The 21193-nt window shown below is 31.2% G+C and overlaps 1 protein-coding gene across 1 annotated transcript; it reads right to left on the bottom strand.

Annotated features, from left to right (window-relative positions):
* Positions 1 to 2083: 2083 nt before the first annotated feature.
* Positions 2084 to 20984, bottom strand: LOC105332055 (uncharacterized). The gene is made up of 32 exons (XM_011434495.4): positions 20849 to 20984; positions 20578 to 20660; positions 20216 to 20446; positions 19759 to 19833; positions 19417 to 19494; positions 18349 to 18501; positions 16665 to 16819; positions 16441 to 16486; positions 15972 to 16199; positions 15792 to 15866; positions 15607 to 15675; positions 15385 to 15471; positions 15165 to 15298; positions 15012 to 15057; positions 10037 to 10270; positions 8061 to 8135; positions 7720 to 7773; positions 7443 to 7532; positions 6054 to 6172; positions 5705 to 5780; positions 5352 to 5582; positions 5167 to 5241; positions 4865 to 4933; positions 4622 to 4702; positions 4311 to 4414; positions 4171 to 4225; positions 3824 to 4066; positions 3655 to 3729; positions 3482 to 3556; positions 3310 to 3381; positions 2590 to 3070; positions 2084 to 2501 (listed from the first exon to the last, which is right to left on the bottom strand). Exons 2-32 carry the CDS (start codon positions 20653 to 20655, stop codon positions 2479 to 2481), a joined length of 3687 nt encoding a protein of 1228 aa, XP_011432797.3. The 5' UTR covers positions 20656 to 20660; positions 20849 to 20984; the 3' UTR covers positions 2084 to 2478.
* Between the last annotated feature and the right edge of the window lie 209 nt (positions 20985 to 21193).

Genomic DNA, 21193 nt, shown 5'->3' with positions numbered 1-21193 from the left:
ATGAGATTTGTATGCTATGCTATGAGAAATTGACATGAAGGGCTTAATGATATGGTATGCTATGCTATGGTATGGTATGCTATGAGATTTGAACAAAAACGCCTCCATTCACAGAAGAGTTCCACACGTTTGGAAGTTAAATGATAAAAAGACAAAATTCACCACTAATCTGCAATGTGAGCATTTATTCTTCCAAATAAAACCATTTAAACCCCAGTTGAAATCATGTTGTATGCTATGCTTCGGTATGCTATGGTATGATATGACGAAAGAGATTCTATGCTATGGTATGAGATTCCAATGCTTTGCTATGAGATTTCAATGCTATGCTGTAAGATTTCAATACTATGCTACATGTATGCTATGGTGTATGTTGTAAAAGATATGTTTGAACTGATTGTATGATACCTCAGAATTCATGTTCTCAAAGGTGCATAATAATCTTTTTACAGAGAATCCGAAAATATAATTTAAAAAATTATCAACGTTAAATGTATTTATCATTTATTAAAACAACAACAGCTTTCATTCAATTTCAATTCACTATGTATTTACTAATACAAGATCCTCAAATGCAAAGAAAAAACACACAATATAAACACTCACACAATGCCATACACATTTAAAGCATATATTGAACATGACTGATAAGAAAACAGACAAAGGCAGTTAAAGGTAGTCGTAGTTACCGGTACATTTAAGAAAATCATATTATTTCCAACAATTATAAAATACTTATTGGTTTCTTGTTGATTAAATCAACAAAATTAAATCAATATTGTTTTTATCATTCTTAGAATACTTTTAATTGTCACAACATGTTTGTATACTTTAAGGCCAGCAAATTTATATCGATAGTGTAAATGACGATATTTATTCACCTCAAAAGACATTTATACTATAATGTCCTCCTGTAACGCTAAATGTTGAATGCTGTTTTGTTTAATTGCCAACAAAACCTTTTATTTCATTTTATTCGTGTGTATTAAACAGGCTTATCTTAAAAAAAATTTAAATTGCCCGAGTAGTAAAATGTAAATAATCACAGAAAAGTAGGCTAAGAGTGCTCAATGGTCATGGCCAGTTTTGAACTGTATTGATCTCTATAAGAGTTCTATGTAAAAATATAGGAACATACTCAAATTTTAAAGTTAAAATATATGGATTCGCTAAAGAATAGTTTATAGCTTGACAGATCATATCATTATATTTTAGGTATATAGTTTATATGCAAGACAATCCAACCTTGTTTCTCTATCCATGACAAATTCATGTCAAAGGTTTCTTGGTTCTAAACTAAAGTATCAAAATTCTGATTATAAATCGCTAGAAAGTAGAAAACAGTTTATAATATACACCAATGAAAAGAACAAATCTTAAAGGTAAAAATATTGTATATTTTGCTAGCTAACGCAATTATAATATTTTCAAGCGTATAGGAACTATCTAAGTCAAAGTACTGAAGTACTGAAAGCCGGGCTCTTTTGGTGTGTCTTTATGCATATTGTGTGGTAAAGACTGAAAATTAATCTCTCTCTCTCTCTCTCTCTCTCTCTCTCTCTTTCATTATTGTGCTTTTAATGTCGGCAAAGTGTCCGAGAGCGACCAAATTTTGTAAGCGGCTACAAACAAAAATATATCTGTCTAGTAGAAAAAAAGTTCAACAGTTGCTGCCTTGAATTGTGCAACAAGCGTTATACATGTATATTCAATCCCCATTTCTTCAACGCACAGCAAAGTCTAGTAGGAAAAAAGTTCAACAGTTGCTGCCTTGAATTTTGCAACAAGCGTTATACATGTATATTCAATCCCCATTTCTTCAACGCGCAGCAAAGTAGTTCATAAAAATTCATGCGCATTGTATGTATCCAAAATGCATAGTCTTGTTTTTAAAACAAGTTATTAATAAGAAAACTAAAAAAGATGGACAATTCTCTCGAAATTAAAATAAAAGAAACAAAATGCCAACACTTTTGACAAAACGAGGCTCTTTGTGTAACTATTTAGTATAGCGGAAGCTTTTACCTTGACGCTGTTAGGTTTTTTGTTTACTTTTGAAGTTGTGCTATTTATAGTAAGCCAGGACTCTGCTTTTAGCAGAGCTCGGCTAAAAATGAGAAAAAAGCAATTACATGCATCAAATGACCGTGTTTAATACAACTGTTGAACTTATTTTCATTTAACAACAAGACCTCTTTGCGCCCTAACGTATGGTTGGAAAAAGTCTTGCAATATTTATCAATGTTGATCATTTGGAAGAAAAATTCTTGAAATAAAATGTGGTATTACTGATTTCAGTGAGAGTTTGCTCTGAAACACCCAGAAATCCTCTATGACATCCAAAACGATTATCAAATGTTGCAAAGTTTCTATATATCATCTGTAGTTTTGCATCTAGCGATAAAAACGGTTCACCAATGGTTTCAGTGTATGTAAGCTACATTATACAATCACGATTTGATTTCCCCTTGTTGCTAATCAATCCATTATCAATGGCTGATCTGAAAATAAAAGAAAATATATATTTTTGGTTATACAGAGATAAGTATTGCTTGAAACTATGAATAATATTTTTACACAAAATAATACCTTGTCCTGTATTGTTAACATCTCCTTTATCCATTACTGCTTCGTTATTTTCTGTTACTTCAGAACTTGATTCATATTGAACTATTGTTTCGACGTTTTGCATGGTATTTTCAGCTTGGTTACTTCCTGTTATATTGAGACTGCTTAAATTATCCTCGGTCATTTTGTTTGGTGGCACTGTATTTCCATACTCGGCCACACTTTCTTCACTCTCTTTTATGTTTTGACTGCTAGACATTTCTTTGATACTTTCGTTTGTGGGACCGGCATTTTCAGACCCTGACGCATTTCCCTGGTTTTCTGCATGGCTTTGAGTGCTTAAATGTTCTCCTATTCTTTGGTTTGGAACACCGCCGTGTTCTTGGTTGATAGAGAGTTCTAACTGTGTTTCTTTTAAAGAATTGTTGTCTTCTTCATCAATTCCAACTCTTGTTCTACGGATTCCTCTCAGAAATTTTATTCCCAAACACAATCCTATAATCTACAAAAAAGATTGAATCTAATCTACCACTTTGTTTCTAGATATACTGTTAGGGGTGTTTTTTACTTCAAAATATAAACTTTATATGTATCAAAATTATTCTCATGTCAAATCATTGTTAAAACTTGTATAATACCACAAACTCTTATATTTAAGAGCAGTAGGACGATAAACGAAAATGAATACTCATCTTTTCGATATACAAAATTATCATCTAAAATGACGTACAGTGTACTTACATGTACGATCAATGTTAACACTATATATGCTAGTAACACACTCGATGAGTTCGAAAACAAATCACCACAAACCTGTATTTAAAAAAAAAAACAGCATGTAAAACGAACAGGGAAACGTATCCGATATCAATAAGAATAAATTTTGCTAAATAGAAGCTATTCTGTTTATTACGTTTTGGTGTTCGTTTTCTATTGCTGTTAAGTTGTATTCGGTGCAGTGCGTCCCTTTTTCACAAAAACATAGTCTCTGTAATTAAAAATGTTTTTCATAGCACATTCTCATAACAAACATTCTCGTTATTTTGGAAAAAACATTGTAAAGTAAAACTGATGCAACAAACTTACGAAGTTTACTATATCGCTAGAAAACGCTAGATACACCATATCAGCAATGCAACAGAGAAGTAAGCTGATGATAAACTACAAAAAAGAGAAAAAGAGAAAATAATTTTTTGATCAAATATTCAGTCCCTGTGTTGAATCAAAATTACAAGTCGCTTAATTCGGTACCTACCACCCATAACATAATTCCATTTTGTTTTAAGGAAGCAATTATTCCAACGACATGGTTTGCCCCAAAGAGAGGAACAACTGCTATTAATGAATACATTACTCCAAGAACTGCACTTTCCATATCAATAGATCCAAACGAGATTGCGATCCTAGAGATAATATTAAGAAACCCAGTGGGGGTGTGAATATACCCTGGAATAAGCCCCATCAGTATAAGTCCTATCCAAAAGGCGAAGTTCAGAACCTTTATGGGTAAAAAAGAGAATGTTAATTAATTAATCTTCTGTTCTTTCAGGTTTACCCAACATGAGAATTATTGACATAAATGGTGAAATAAACCAAAAATACCAGAGATATATTGAGTAGGGCGAAGTAGAAACGTTGTAAGTGTGTTTGCTTTTTCCTGGAAAATGAACAAACGATGGACATAAAATATATGTTATAGATATTTAAAAAAAACGATAAGAAAATGACTTAGAAGGTTTTACAGTTCTGTAATTGTTTTATAAAATAAACGAGCTGAAAATCGTCTTCCGTCTTCGTATCCCACAATGTAAGGATGCATGCCATCTAATGTAATAAGAATGCAAATCTGAAATATACAAAAAGTAATATGAAATAGATGATTTCCGATCCAGTGAAACATCTGTCGCTATAGAATATCATTTTCTATACGTGTTTTTTTTTCAGGGAGTCTCAAAGGTTTAATTTCAAACCAATGGGAAATGGGAACGAAGTAGTTGGCTGTAAATTGAATTTAAATTTATATGTATGTGACTAATCTTGTATTATATCTTACATCAAGGATGACGTGTGTCACAAGATAGGCAACAGTCAATCCAGATTGTACAAAGATTTTGGGATTAAAGCTGGCACACACCTGGAATCAGAATTACAAATACGTGTAATGTTGGAAAAATGCTATGTAGCTTAGATCTTACATGTAGATACGCTTAGAAATTAGATACATTACATGTAAATGTACGTGTATTTCACTTCAAGTCATTTATCATTTTGTAAGACAAAGTATGTGATACATTACATTGTTCCGATCGGGTCTCCAGAAAACGTTGGAAAACGTAAAGGAATCGGAATCAATGCATCCGTAGGCCTAAAGCGTATGATAAACTTTTTAGCAGTTGGTTTAATTTTTTAAAGATACTTCTTCTAAAATTAACTCTAAAATCTTATTACGTTTAATATAACGTGCATTTGAAGCACAAAAAAACTTCTTGCAAATTACAATATTCTTGCCAATTTTTTTTCCCGTTGTTTGAACATTTGTAAATAAAAACTGCATGATCTAAAGATGATTTGGTTTTTAAATAATAACTCAGTACCTACCAATCGTAATAAATACGACACATAACTTAACACCGTAACTTCTCCGAGTGTCCAGATTGAAATGAAAACCACTATCTGTAATATTAAGTAATATTAATTGGATTTATTTGCAATATTTGTATTTCTAAAGGTAAAGGTCAATGCACAAATCGTGTCAAATACTTTTTTTTAAAAATATACTTAACCGTATATAACGGAATCTTCGATTTTCGGAATCCAAACCAAATAAAGGCAGCTATGCGAAGACTTGCAGCTAATGGAATTATGGTAAGAGTGGTTATGATGACACCTTTATATAATGAACCCATGTAATAGCGATAGTATGTGAAGCGATTGAGGCCATCAATTAAATAACTGGAATCTCCCTCAGTAAAGTAGTACGCGTACACACTCACGACAAATACCAATTCCAATGCCTGTAAAAATCAGACTTAGAATATATTACATGCAAAAAGATTATGAATTTGTGAAATGAGAGTAAATAAACGTTTACTTTCTGATTTTTCACGTATCTAAAATATTGAACCACATGTATTACCAAACTGGTTGTTGATAAAATGCAATAAAATGCATAAGTCTTATTGTAGTTAGGCATCTTCTTCTCGTTTATGTATCTACAAAACATTTATCTTTCATCATTGTTTGTCTCAACTCCCAATGTCTTTGCAATATCAGCTCAATCTATTAATTTTATATTTTTCATAGTCAGTCACCGCTTTTTCCGGATATGTTCTGATTTCAGGAAGCTTGATTAAATACTTGTAATATAATATATACTGGTATTAGAAACCATGTACTGCAGACATCAGCTAAATAAAAATCAATAATCGAAGGATGATGGGATAATTATGTTTTTATCTTTAATATATATTAAACTGACTTCACACCTGTTATTTGAAAACGTATGTATAATATTTTTAAAGAGTTCTGAAATTCCTTTAAAAATTCCCAAATGTCCATCATCAGACTGTTTGAAATATCTGTATCCGGATATAATAGACGATATCTGTAAAAAAAAAAAAATAGACATTTTTTTATTACCTAAAAATTTATTTGATACAAATCAAGTAGCTCGCTTTTGAAGCTCTGCTTAAAAACAATTTCTTGACATATTTGTACGCTTGGATTTCTTATGACCCAAAGGAAAAAAATGCCAAGAAAAATTCTTCAAAGAACTATACATGATTTTAGTCAAATTTGGCCCCCATAATTTGCTAATTTTAAAGTGATTCAGATACATTGATTTGTTGTGTATTTTTCTTAAAGAGTTGACATAAAATATGTGTTTCATCTATTTATTTGATTAAATACGCACTCACTGGCAGTAAATGACGTCAGAAATGACGCTATTTTTATAATTCAATCAAAAACAGTCAAAAATAGACATTTTTTAAATCTTTTTTTGAATCGGAAATATAGAGCGACTCTTTGAACAAGAACCAACTTTTTGTCACTCATAAGTACTGGAGAGATACATCTTTGGTGGAATTATTTTGTTTGTTCAAGCAGTCGCTCAATGTTTCCTTAAAGAAAAACTGCTTCAAAACAAGCCGTTTTATGCGAAAAATGCAAAAATGGCGGGAAAAGGTCAACTTTATGATGTCATATCTTTAAATTGTGGGCACTAAAATCAAAATGAAAATTGTGAAAAAACTTCAAATGTATATTTGTTCAAATAAAACAAAGAATTAAAGTAAAATGACAATGTTCATTTAAGGGGGCCATTTTAGGCTCAAACCATATATAGTCCTTTTCTATGGGAATTTTCAGGAATATAGTACATGTATTAATAAATATAGCGAAACTCCTAATAAAATTTATAATTTGTTTCTCGGCTCTTTTTCAATTAATAACGTTTTAACTAATAACAATAGGCAAATTGACCAAGATAGCACACACGAGTCTACAACGTAGGTGAGGAAATTGATAAAAATAATTTATTATATGATGAAAGAGCATCTGATGGATTGTGATTTCTATGAGGTTTTTTAATAAAATGGGGTGTTGTAAAGTTATATGATTTAAATTTTTAAAAAATTGTTGTAAATAATATAGCAATATGTTTAAGTCTTATATTATATTTATATTCTTTCTTTTAAAATCTCTGTGAGATCTATATCAGAAAATAAACCAATGGAATACATTGCATTAGCTAAACTAAAATTCTGAATAAATTAATTTTTCATTCTTATGTCTAGTTTTTTTCCTCTGAGACGACAGGATTCTTACGTAGTAACTGTTTAGCGATTCTGTAAACAATACATTGAATGTTATACCTGAAGATCTGTACACAATATACTGAATCCAAACATCAACCATGACTGTAGTGTAAAGCGTCCCCATAAATTCTGTTCATTGTCACACAACTGTAAAACATTGACTTTACATATTCAGTGAAAATTTCATGGAGAAAACAAAACAATATTTTTCATGCACGATGTAACATTTCGTTTCAGGTACACTAAAAATTTTCCAACAGAACATAGAAAATGTAACACGTTAATATTTTGTATCGAGAAATCGCATTTAATGATAAAATACAATGTTGCTTACCAACTGGTTATCAAATGAAAAGACACAATTTGACATGTCCAAACAGCAATATACCTGCAATCAATATAATGTATTGCTTAAAACCGTTTTATCACTTAAGCAACATTTCTTAGTACTTATATACTAGTAGCTAAGATGCCATAACAATAATTGCTATTGAAGCCGATTTTGCATTTATTTTGAACATCAAAGTTTGAAATTTTTCGATATGCATATTTTGAAAGCTTTAGATGCGCGGCCACCTTGTGTGACGTCATAGCTGTCAATCGCTCATGCTCTTTTAGTATTAAATAAACGTGTTTTCATACATATTATGACTGTAAGATTTATTTCATAATTACCAGTTTCAAGGATACAGCAACCAAAGAAAGGCAAATAAGTTGCAGAATTATTACGAGAAGTTCCAGCCAAAGAATCTACAAGATAAAAGTATTCCTTTTAGATCATGAAGGCATACATTAACTATGAATTACACTAAAAGATAAATATGTGTAAAGAGGTTGGTGATAGATTATTAATTGACAGGTTTTGACCTATGCACAAATCATCACAACTGTCAATACTTCGTACTTGGAAAAAATCGATAAATTCGATGTAATGTATTCAAAAGCATTGATTTTCAATGAAACATATTTGTTAAAATCTTTACAATAGTCAGATTCTAAATGATACGAAAATGTTGATGTTTTTGAAGTCGTGTGTATTCCTACGCCAGAGTTCAAAAAGACTGATTTGCGGTCACAATTTAAACTAGTCTGCCATTTCCGCTGGCGAAAAATAATGTTATGTCTTCCTAGCGAAATGGCCGGATAGATACGATGTCATTGATTACAATAGAGGCATTTCTGCAGCGACAATGTTTGGAATCAAGGGCAGCCTTTCCATTTTAAAAATAGAATCAGTTCTAGAACTGGCTTTACCATTAACTATTATTTACAATGTTTTAATAAAAATTTCTATGATTATATTTTTTTCCGGAAATGTTTCGACTATTGATACACAATGCATCGTAGAGTTTGAGGGCGTTAATTCTATCTTTTAAAATAACACAACAGAGTTCATATGTTTTTTTTCCAATATCATAATGGCCCAAAACTCTTGTCGGAAAAGCCCGAAAAATCATAATAGAAAAAAAAAATGCGAAATTATTCAAATACAGCCAAAAAAACTATTTATTATGCTAAATTACATATTATCGTTAATTTTAAAATAACTAATAATCAATAAAGTCAACTCCCTTCAAATATCTGAATACAATTTAAGAGATTACTATGCAAACATTTTAAGATAGTGTACTGGTAGATTCTAAAATATTTAAACCGTGACCCTCAGACCAATACTGAGTACCCAGGATGAATTCAAAGTTCAACATGGATGTATATAGGGATTTAAAAAAAATCTTGCCAAGAAAAACACTGCTAAATTTAGTTACGATATTTTACTGTGTATTACATGTAACATCCTCATATCAAGGTCACATTGACATTTTTTCACCTTTTATAATTATGAATAGTCATTTCACATTTTATAATGTTTTAATTAATAATTTGAGGCCTAAGAAAATAAGTTTGGCTGGTTGATGCATATTGGATCTTAGTATATGGTATCAAAAATAGCTTCTTTTCACATCTTATCTAGTATCTCATATTTAAACTATATCTGAAATAGAATGATAGAAGAAATATTATTCAGGTTAGCAATGTGGTCCATGGGCCATGGGCATTTTTTTCAAAATGAGAATAGCTGACGGAGAATTTGTTGGTAAAGTTTATCTGGAGAAGTCTTTGGGAATTTATCTTAATAACATACAATACCAATTTTTTGTTAATGGGTTTGCTTTTCGATAAAATGAAATTATTTAATAAAATAACCTACGGACCAACACAGACATATACCCCTATCTACGATAATCTTATATACATCATCCCCTCCCCCGGCACGCAAGCTCATATTCATTGATCACATTACACATTAGTTGACTAACCCCATATATACAAACATTTCTATTTGAATTATATGTAATTACTCTTGCATAAGTTTCATATGATATGTTTTAAAACTCTCCTTAGTCATTTTGTTAATTATAGCTTGAAATATTTTCAATAATATTGTTCGATTTTGATACAATTTTTTGAAACACAATTATAAAACCTATTAAGTTTTTTTTATGAATAGCGGGGATTAATCTCATGAGTTTACTTTACATATCATACATTCGCAACGACCAAATTAGAAGTTTATTAAGAAATCAACTGTCAAACAAATTATGTGTGAGATGTATATCTTATAGAAAGCTTATAGAAAGCTGTATACTTACCAGTAATGTCGATTTATGTGATTTCCATGTGATAGAGACGAATTTTCCAAGTTGGAGAAGAAAGGAAAATGAAAGAGAAGCAATACATATTATGAATCCGTTGTCTCGATTAGTTGACATGTTAAGAGATCCGAGGTTTATAGCATTCAAGGCATCTGCTACTTCTATAAAGGGATATGAAGAATATCCATATCGGACAACGAGAAGTCCACAAAGGTACACAGAGTTAACGATCTAAAATAGAAAATTAAAGCATGTAAGTGGCAAGCTCATTAGCCCTTAAATCCAAACAAATTGTTATCAAAGTTCAGGGTTCCCAAAAAGAAATAGATTGCAGTTTTATCAAATATTAAGAGAATATCAAATATGATACTACAATCAGGGAAATATTCACCCCGGTTTTAATTTTTTCAACCTCGTTGTCAGCGGGCAATTTTTTTTTTAAATTGGGTAAATTCAAATGAACTATTTTAAGCTGCGTCTGGACGCATTAATGACGGGATATCGCCGTTTGCAAGTGTTGAAGGGAGGAAAATAGAAGAGGCAAAATTAGCCCTATATTAAGCGTATGTTATATTTTGTCTGCGTAGATGGTTCAAAGTCCATCGAACAACCCAAGAGCATTGTCCGACCATCGATAGACAATTTGTTATGTCTGTCGTCGGTCGGTCGACATTTAGGCATTTGGAATTTTTTCCATGTTGACCGGCAGACACCAATAGACGGCCTAAGATCGATTGAGGGTCGAATGGTCTATTGGACGATTTTGTCAAATAGGCTAATGGACAGCTGATTATATGCGAATTATGTTAAACATCTACCGGTTATCGGTCGATCCGTGGCGACAAGGCGGATGGCGCCATGTTTCAGACTGTTTTCGTCAATTAATATAGGCGATGGCCAAGTGGTTTTAGGTTAATATTTATCAATAGCAAAATTGTTTTGACTTTGTAGTCGACCGACCAAATTAATCAAACGGTGGCTCGTTGTTCGATGATCGAGCGACGATTCCTTGACTAATAAATATTTAAACTTTTGAATATATCAGTGTTCCTGTGAATTAATGTGACTGCTCCGCGTCGTCAGATACAAGTGTAGGGCGGTCATGTTTCTTCAGCCGACGATACGAGGACATTTTGTTTGCCCCATCGGCTTAAATGTGACCTAGGCTTTAGTAATCAACTATTTATCAATTCGACTTAAACCACGAAAATTTAGGTTCATTTACATATGCAAACGAATCAAAGTTTACAAAAAATAAAAAGACAATTCTCTAAGAGCCATTCTCTGTAAGCATTTAAACTTTTTCGGCACGCATAGAAAGGGATTTTGCCGAAAATTTTCCAAAATGTAGACCTTATTAAACTATCTAAAATGCACATGCCAAATTGTCTATATACTGACCAGTTTCCATGGAAACTCGACCCAAACTTCATTTTTTATGAACTGATGAAAATAGGCCATTTTTACTGCAGTGTTATTAAAAAAATGCGGCAAGCTCAATGTTTAACAAGCATAGAATTAAAATCATCAATCTTTCATCTATCTAAAATGTAAAAACATGATGGGGAAGCTATCCTTATTATTGTGAAATAATAAGTTCAAAAATGATTACATTTTTGGAAAATGAATTATCTCCCTTTGCAATTTAGAACTCTTTTGTGCTGAGAGTTCAAAAAGAGAAGTGTTGAAACAGCATGTCAACAAATAGCTGCAGAACTGTACCTCTCCGGGGAAAAAATATTGACAGACCGGAGAGCTACAGGACCACCCTTTGAAAAAATTGTATATTTATTGCGCAGAAAAACGTGCGCTAGTTTTGGACTGATTTACCTTATTTATACGCAAATTCTATGAAAACAACTAGTACCATTAAATTCTTCATGCAATTTACTACTGATATCGCCTCTTAATTGCCTCAGACTTTCTCCGAAACACGCTACCGACCTCGGAAAATCGAGTATGTTGAATTTACATCGAGATCGAGAGTCGCCATTTTTACATGTAAACAAAGTGCACCACATGAATTTACGGGACTGGTGATGGTGTTTAAAAAGACTATCCGAGGCAAGTGAACAGACGATATCTGCTGAGAAATTATATTTCATGCATAACTTCTATGCTGAGTTCTATATAAATGAGCCATTCTGATTCAGCCAAAACTGTTAATTGGTATGAAACAATGAAAGGAATGAAATATTATGCATTAGAAATGTAAACATAACTTTAAATACAAACTTGCTATTTGGATGAACATGTTTGAAAATTCTCTGCATTGGTAAATTGCAGGAATTGTATTTTTGTAAATAATGCATGTAAATTAATAGTTATAACATTATATCAGGTACTTGTATAATATAGATTGTGAAGTTTTAAAGAAGATAATTTGAAAATTCCTGATTGCAGTTAAACAGGAAATATGGAATGAAATTAGCAGCCATGCAAATACTTTGATCTAAGGGGAATAGAGTGTTTCAAATACAGTTCTATTACAATGACTTATTTGGTATTAAAAGTGTATATCTAGTAACTAAAAAATAACCTTCTATGCTGAGTAACAGTTTCCAGATGAATTTTTAAGAGTTCTTTAAACTTTTCTTCAAACTGCATGGTTATAAGCATCTGGGTTCATTCATGAATTAAAAACTCAAGTTGTTTGAGTGAGTGAATTGGCATTTTAAGCAATGGAGAAATAGACACTACAACAATTGGGATTCTGACCAGCATATTTATAATTAGAAGTACTTTTATTTTGCAGCTAAGAAAAATGCAAGCATTCATAAACATAGTACATGTATATACTTAATCAACACATGGATCATTACTTACAAGTACATTTGCATGATTATATTTTTACACATATATATACACTTGATTTTAAAAATTAATTAATTTCTGCATTCTCATCTTTATGCATTTTTTTAATTCATTAAAGTTATAATTAAATAAAATACAGATGTATGATTTTATTAGTGCTGCAACAATAACTTGAGGGATTGAAAAAGAATTAAGATGGCGAAGGATGTCATGATCATTTAATTTTATATTCGAATACCATTTAACTATAACTGGTATGAGTAATAATTACCAAACTAATGTATTTCGATACCTTAATCATTAAATTATTTGAACGAAAATTTAACATGAAGGAAGAGGTCAACTGTTTTTTTCGCACTAAATGAATACATGTACATGTAGCATTATGATCTTTCTTACCATAAAATAAGATACATGTATTACCATACCAATCAGTTATGCAAACAAGAGGCCTGAGGGCCTCATGGCTCACCTAATCAACTGTAGCCATAACTGATGAAATTAGAACACTGTATCTTGACAAGTTAGTAAAGTAATTCGATCATGTTTTAAAAAGATCTTTAAAATTTTTTGCGCATATTCTCATGTTAAACGTCATTTTTTTTCTTCGAAAAGAACATTTTGAATGTTTTCATTTTATTTCTATGTAAAAATTCACCGCCTCTGATTGTGGGCTCACCCTACTCCTAGGTATCATAATATGAACAAACTTGAGTCTATGCTACCCAAGGATGCTTCCACACAAGTTTCAGCTTTTTTGGCCATATGATTTTTGAAAAGCTTTTTAAAGAAAGCTTACAAATTTTTAATAATTATAAATAAGGGTCGTGCTCTGAATTTGACCTATGGTGATTTGTTTGTCTGTACATTCATCCATCCAAACATCTGTCAATCTAATGACGGTCATATCAGATTACTCTAAAAAAAATTCCAAGCATATACACCCTCCTTTAAGCTCTGTCTGGCTCATACTTTTCATAAACAGAACTTTTTATGTAAAAAATGTGCAGTGACCTTGAATTAATTTCAAGGTCAAATGTTAAGATCATAGCAGATGTTTAGTCCTTTATCACTCCCCCCTGGAAGAGGGTGTTACCCGTATTCTAACAAATTTGAACCCCCCTTAACTTCTGGATTATTTGTGCTAAGTTTGGTTAGAATTGGCTTAGTGGTTCTGGAGAAAAAGGTAAAATGTGGAAAGTTCACAGATGGACGGACAGACAGAGACATATGCCCTACAAAAAGCTTTCAGTTCAGGTGAGCTAAAAACATATGTTTGTTAAAATATGCTCTCCTTTTTTTATCAAAATTTGGTAATCGTTACATAATGAAATGAGATACAAAGACATAAACTGTTTATTATACATAAAATTGAACGAAATTGTTTATAATGTTTCCATGGTAACGATTGTTTATATATCTTACCTATATTCGATAATTTGTAAACCAATATTACAAATACTCTCAATTTATTGCATATTTAAATATTCACATATTTTTTTCTCAAAAGGACAAAATTTACACATATTTATGAACCATAGTAAGGGTTTTATGAAGTTTGAAAGTTGTAAAATATACACTTTTGTTTCCATGGAAACAACAATTTTGAGGTAACTTCCCCATCATGTTTTGATTGTTTCTGATAACAGAGGACCCAGTCAATTCAGGATTGGTGTCGGTTTGCATCAACATGTCCGCAAGAATTTACAGGGCATCACCAAAAATGCCTCATTTCTAGGTTTTTTTTACAAAGTCGTTAACCAAGTACATTTAAGCCCTTGGTACAATAAAGAAAAATAAATACTTTGATTTGATTAATGTATTATTCAATAGTTAAGATGTGATGCTTTGAGAGTTTGATGAAGATTTATCACAAACTAATCTAATTGAAATTAATAATTAAGCTGAAAAAGTGTGTTCTTCAGTAAAAATCAAGATCATTTTGTGCTAAGAATGATGGGTATGTGTATCCATGGTAACAGAGTTGCCTAGCAACCAACTTTTGGTGTTTTTATGATAGGTATATGATTATATGCATCATATTAAAATTTGAGAAAAATCGGTGACTATGCGTGCCGAACCTCCTATACAAGTGTTTAAATCGTTACAGTGAATGGCTCTTAAAACACAGATGTATGTCATTTTCATTTTAACTTACACATAAGACGATCGATATAACCACAACAGTTGCAACCGCCGGGTATCTACAATAATACAAGATACTTGTTACATTATATGACATCGTGATGTTATATTATCTTGGTAGATTAATTTATCTGTTATAACGATGGATGTTTAATTGTGGCATTACCTTTTAGTCTTCAAGAGTGCTTCCTTGAACAGACCAACAGAACCATTCTGGGAAAGTTTCGATTCCGGTAGAGATGTTTTTGTTGTTGAAAAAGACCTTTTATACACTTTGTCTGATGCTATTATGAATAAGACCTGGAAAACATATATGTTAAACAAAAATATTTTGGTTAAACATGCGTAAAAGAGATCCTAGAAACGAGAATGTCATGATAACTTGCCTTTAGCACAATGTGGACAACTAAAATTAAAGTTGAGGTCCAAAGAAAGCGTGCAGCATTTCCCCAAGACTCACAAACACCTATGATCTATAAAAATACTTATAAGAGAACTAAAATCATCTCGATAGTTAGAAGAATCCAGGTTTATTTAAACCCGTAAAATTTTGCATCAACATTAAAAATTTTCCACTTTGAAACTGGCTTTGCAAAGCAAGGCCTTACCGGAGATACAGTTGTAAAGTATGTATATTCGCTGCATCCTGACGTATCTTTCCATAAACAACAATACATCTGTAAACATAAATGAGTTTTAATGATTACCATTTTAATCTATAATTTATCAACATATCATCACACATATAATATAAAGCAACGCAAATTTTATAAACATGGACCAATATACTCACTGCTTTCATTAAAATAACGGCAAATATAAAAATGATACATTCCACCAGCAATACGGTAATTTCAAAAGCGATATGCTACAATAACAAATATGAGTCGTTTAAACCTGTTACTGTGTAAAAATTGGATCAATTTAAAAAAAAGGAGATAACTTTTATGAAGATGTTTTAAATTTTACTTACCAAAACAAACATCCACCTTTTATTTAAATACATTCCACCAAAATACATTGCTTTTGCTAATACCGACCATAAAAGGACACATATAGCTGTAATTAACAAGGCATCTTTTGTGTAACCCATGTTCATATTGTTTCCTCCACTGGCTTGATAGAATTCGCCTGTTAGCGTAATGTCGTAATAGTTATATCGTAATAGCAGAATAGCTATAGCCATTGTACCATCTATTACCTATAATCAATAAAAACAATTTCAAATGTAGCATATATTTGGCAATTGACAAGAGCATTACTTCACTTTTTCTTCAATAAGGCATAGTGCATGTATTTAAAATTAAATGATTTACTTAGGTTTAAATATTTCATATCTTTATATTGAGTTTTGTTGTATTGTGTATAGTTTTCGAGTAAAACAGGATTGATAGAACAGTAAAGCATGGAACTTGCATGTATAATCCCTTAAATACACTTACCAAAAAAATCACTGACGTATATCCAAAACATGTCGACATTTTGTTTCTGAAATGAAATTGAAGTAAAAAATGATTTCATTACAACTTAAAAAGCTAGATACCTAAAATAAGATGTCCTTAAGGCTTGAACAGATAATTGTATGATTTAACGTACAGAAATCAATGTCTTTTTTAGTTTACTGATATATTTCGTTCTGTTTTCTTAATCAAATCTAGCTTGATACCTTGTCCACTTTTCTTTTAGAGACAAACACCCAGAACCAATCGCCGAATTCTTTAGTTTGTGTATTTCCTTAGAATCCATATTTTTTGCTGATGTAGATTTGAAGAGAACTGCGTAAAACCCGTGAAGAGAACTGATTCCTACTATCATAATGATCTGAAAAGGGCATGTTATATTTATCATTTTAACTTGATACTACATTTTACAGGTTTGCATCGTCAGTTATATTTTGTTCATCTGCATGTACCTTGTTGTTCATGAGTATGTATGCATTTAGACATGACATTTTATATAATATCGATTATAAAAATTTAGGAACTATCTCACTTGTAATGAATAACATTTCTTAGAAAAAGTCCTTTGACATAATCGCTGAAAATTTGTTTCTTTTTCCTCTTCAGTTTCTCTATATGAAGAATGTCATGAATTGAATTGCTCAACTCTTCATTTCTGTATACTATATGACAGTAATGTAATGTGAAAACTTTTAAATGCAGTTATTTCCTCAAGATATGTTTTGCTATTCTAATTTGCATTTATATGTTAACTTAAGACACTTTGTTTTAACTGAAGTTTTATCTGGGGCTTTTCATTACCTAAACAAAGCTTAAAAGTGTATAGCTTAATGTTGTTTGAAATCTTTAAACTATTATAGCCGGGCTCATTGCGTAAGCAATGGACAAGCTATAGTTACGTTGCACGGTACCGGATGTTTACTGAACAACTGTTGAAATCGTTCTCAGCACAAAAATTTAGTTCAATCTTAAAAGAGAACGTAGAATGTATGGCATGCCATTTGGTCATTTTAAGTTTACATCTGATAAATTTAAACATCACATGGTACTCTTTTCTCTGTAATATTCTAAATATTTAGATTTTGCAATGTAAAGTTGCTGGGATGAGTTATAGCTTAACTCATCCCATTATTAAACTGAGAGTACAAATTTTTGCGGGGAGTTCTTTTAAGAGTATTACTTTACCACGATATCAATAAAAAAATGCTTATAACGTCAGTTTATTCAATAATATAGCTTAATGTGTCTGTTATGTCGCTAAGTTCATGAAAAGTTTTAAATACACATCAAATGAGGACGGATATCTTTACTTTGAGCATTTTGATTTCAAATATTTACCCAAACTATGTTCAAACCTATATCAAATCATACAGCTAATGTTTAATTTTCTCTTCATATGTTAAACGTTTAAGCCTTGCTATCTCAATGGAAGCAATTGTCAGTTGCGATAAAAAATTATTAAGCTCAAAAATATGTGTTTGATCTTGTAGGGAGTGAATCAGAACTACTTGTGTTGAATGAGAACCGACTAATTTCTAGTGACAGTACTCTGAGGAGACGGGCATGTTCTTTGGTAGAAGTGGATATAAGTATCTATTTCAAAAAATGTCTTGTGCTACCATATACCAAATTAATAGAATTGAAACAAAGGAAAACTCAAGATATTAGAGGATTCTACACTAAGATGAAAAATTTAAAAAGCAAATAGATTTTATTTTTATTACTTTTACAAATCGGTACTATTATATAATATATTAATTTCTAGATATTGACGTATTTCAACTGCATTCCATATAATAAAGTATCTATGGCATTAGATGCGCTGTAAACAACTTGTTCCGTAAAATACATGACAACATTAATTCCTCAACAATTTTCTTATATACTTACCTCTGCCAAACAGTTGACAACGAGCACTGCTATAAATGAGCTTCCGTATGTATTAATTGTGTTCGAAAAAACATCAAAGCATGCATCAGCAGAAACTAGGGAACATCCTAAATTTCCAAAGGCTATTCTGTCGTCAGCGCCACAACATTTTAACTTCAACACAATTTTCATTATAATCTCATTTTAGTAGATCTACTATATATATATATATATATATATATATATATATATATATATATATATATATATATATAACACATACACGCCAACATTTTAGTTTTCTTTTCCCCGATTTTTTCATAACTTTTCTTTTTTCTTTAATATAAGAAACCATTGGTCACATTGCTCACCTAAGCAATGATGATCTCGGCCAATACATAGTATAAACATCAATTTTCATTTGAACCCATTTTGCATTCTTTAGAACTATGGTATGACTTTTAAATTCTACTATTCTATTACTTTTAATTTTCTATTTACTAACTTTATATATAGATTGTATATTGAATTGTGTATCAAATATCATCTCTTCATTTTTGAAGGGTTTAATTACCACTGTGGTTAAAGAAACTGATTATAATATTCATGTAAAATGCGACGTTTTCCCTGAAATATATGTCCCGAATTTGACAAAAGAGGACAATTCAAAGTTTTAATAATTTCACTTTGAATGTGCATTGGGATTTGATTTAACGACATCTAAATGCCCTTACAAATGGGTGATAAGTACATTTGGTTGAAATTGGCCAAGTAATTCTAGAACCCAACAAAACTCCCCATCCCCACCCCGAAACCCAAATTTTAATGTTAATTGCAGACAGACAACATATATACAAAATCTAATCAGAAAAGCTGATTTGGAAGGTCATCCCAGATTAGCTGAAGCATTTTTTGGTGAGCAAAGTAATCATGTCATTGTAAATCAAGATTAATTGCTAAATATATCTGGTTAGATGAAAATTGTGACCGAAGTTAAACATATATCATACAATTAGGTAAAAGAAACAGTCTGTAAATCAGTTAAAAAATCGTGGTATCTGTGTGTTCAAATTAAGTGATAAAACTCACACTTTGCCAGAACGTGTTCCAGTTATATTGGTCACGTGAATATACGCTTACGAAGGACCTTTTAATACCATAATACACCTATGCATGTAATAAAGTATGATATAATTTGAGACAACTTATGATTTGTAAAATAATACATATATGACATCAGAATTTAAAATCATTTTTATTACATTGAAGCAACTTTTTGTAGATTACAAATTTTCTAAAGGTTTATTGGGATTTAACTCTATGTATTATAGATGAAGAAATTGCACATGCTTTATATTTATCATATTTGAGTGAGGGATATTCACAAATATTTAGCCTCTACAAATATTTACTATTCAAAGTCCAACTTACCTCACCAACAAGCCATGACCACAGCCCGATCAACACCACATACCATATCAGGATTAATAGGCTTATAGTTGTGCTCTATATCAAACATAATAAAATGTAATTATTGGTTTACAACCAAATTGAGAGAGAGAGAGAGAGAGAGAGAGAGAGAGAGAGAGAACCAAACACTTAAAGGTAAATAAAATTATAGACAACCAAAAAAATCGTAAAAAACAATTGACATGGTTGTGATACATTCACCACAGCGACGGTCTAACGTCCGACACTTAAGTATACCGGGTAAATGTATCTGTATGGATGAAAATTTTTTATGAAAATTATATGCCCCTCGCAATATTAAACTGATAGTTTTTATAACGTTTCAAATATTTTTGGCGGGTCTTAAAAGTTTTCTCCAATGAGAAACTATGATTTAAAAAGAGGTTATTTTGCCAGTGTAAAACTAATAAAAACTAACTATTTGTAAGAAACTTTTCCGTCTCTTGTAAATGCCGATGTGTATGATCGCAGAATTGAAAAGATTGACTATAAATGCAGGTATCAGAGAGAATAATAGGGCGTTGATAAAAGACCCCAGAGGGAAAACTCCCAGGTTGCACCAATTGAGAAGGTTGATCCCGGTGTATCCTAGGAAAGGATCTTGAAACCTTATCAAGAAACTACCAATAACGTAACCGATTGATAAAACCTGCAAAAGAAAATTATTGGTTTATACACAACTAATACCTTATACATATTGAAACTGTCAATATTAATCAATGGATATATAGACGATAGGATGAAAATTGGAAAAACACATTTATTATTAATTTTTTTTACCCGAATCATAAGTGTACAGGATACGATAAGTATGGACAAGTTTTTACAACGTGCCCAGGGATTTCTGATGAAGCGCATATCTCCTGGAATGCAAAATAAGGTTTTCATATGTGGAAATCGTAAACTTAACTCTTTCCACTTAAAGACACGTTTGATTAAAATCTCTATTTAGATGATTTATTTCATAAATTCATTTTTCAAAACATCAAAACTATGTCTTCAATAGAATAAAGATGTTTAGAGTTCTTACATCTGCTATAAATGCACATACCTTTTAAAAGTGTTTTTCCGTTTTGAATTTGTAATCAACACTATTTAAGACATCACTTTCTTAATTGTGTTATTCACAGCAAAACTGCTATGAAAGGTTAAAACTGCAATACTGATAAACATGGTATAGATATGTGCATTTTACAGAATTAAAAAAAAAAAATCCTCTAACGGTATTCAGGTTTAAATGTATTTATCTTTCTTCCGGCAACAGCTCTTGTAAACAATCTCTTACACTGGGGTCCAATCAATAACTCCTGAACAAACTAAATACAATGAAATAACCTTTTACAAACTGATAAAAACTGATTGGACTGAAATTGTATCAAAAGGACACAAAAACACT

Source organism: Magallana gigas, chromosome 5 (genome assembly GCF_963853765.1).
Source record: "Magallana gigas chromosome 5, xbMagGiga1.1, whole genome shotgun sequence".
NCBI classification, from domain to species: Eukaryota; Metazoa; Mollusca; class Bivalvia; order Ostreida; family Ostreidae; genus Magallana; species Magallana gigas.
The sequence above is the reverse complement of the archived record's forward strand: the minus strand, read 5'-3'. Positions and strand labels throughout refer to the sequence as shown.

Coding starts and splice junctions, on each gene's coding strand:
- LOC105332055 (XM_011434495.4), bottom strand. CDS start 20,655: ATGCGCTTCATCAGAAATCCCTGGGCACGTTGTAAAAACTTGTCCATA. Junction 16,200..16,440: donor ATACGTCAGTGATTTTTTTG/GTAAGTGTATTT, acceptor TATTGATTATAG/GTAATAGATGGTACAATGGC. Junction 3,730..3,823: donor ATGGAATTATGTTATGGGTG/GTAGGTACCGAA, acceptor TCTTTTTTGTAG/TTTATCATCAGCTTACTTCT.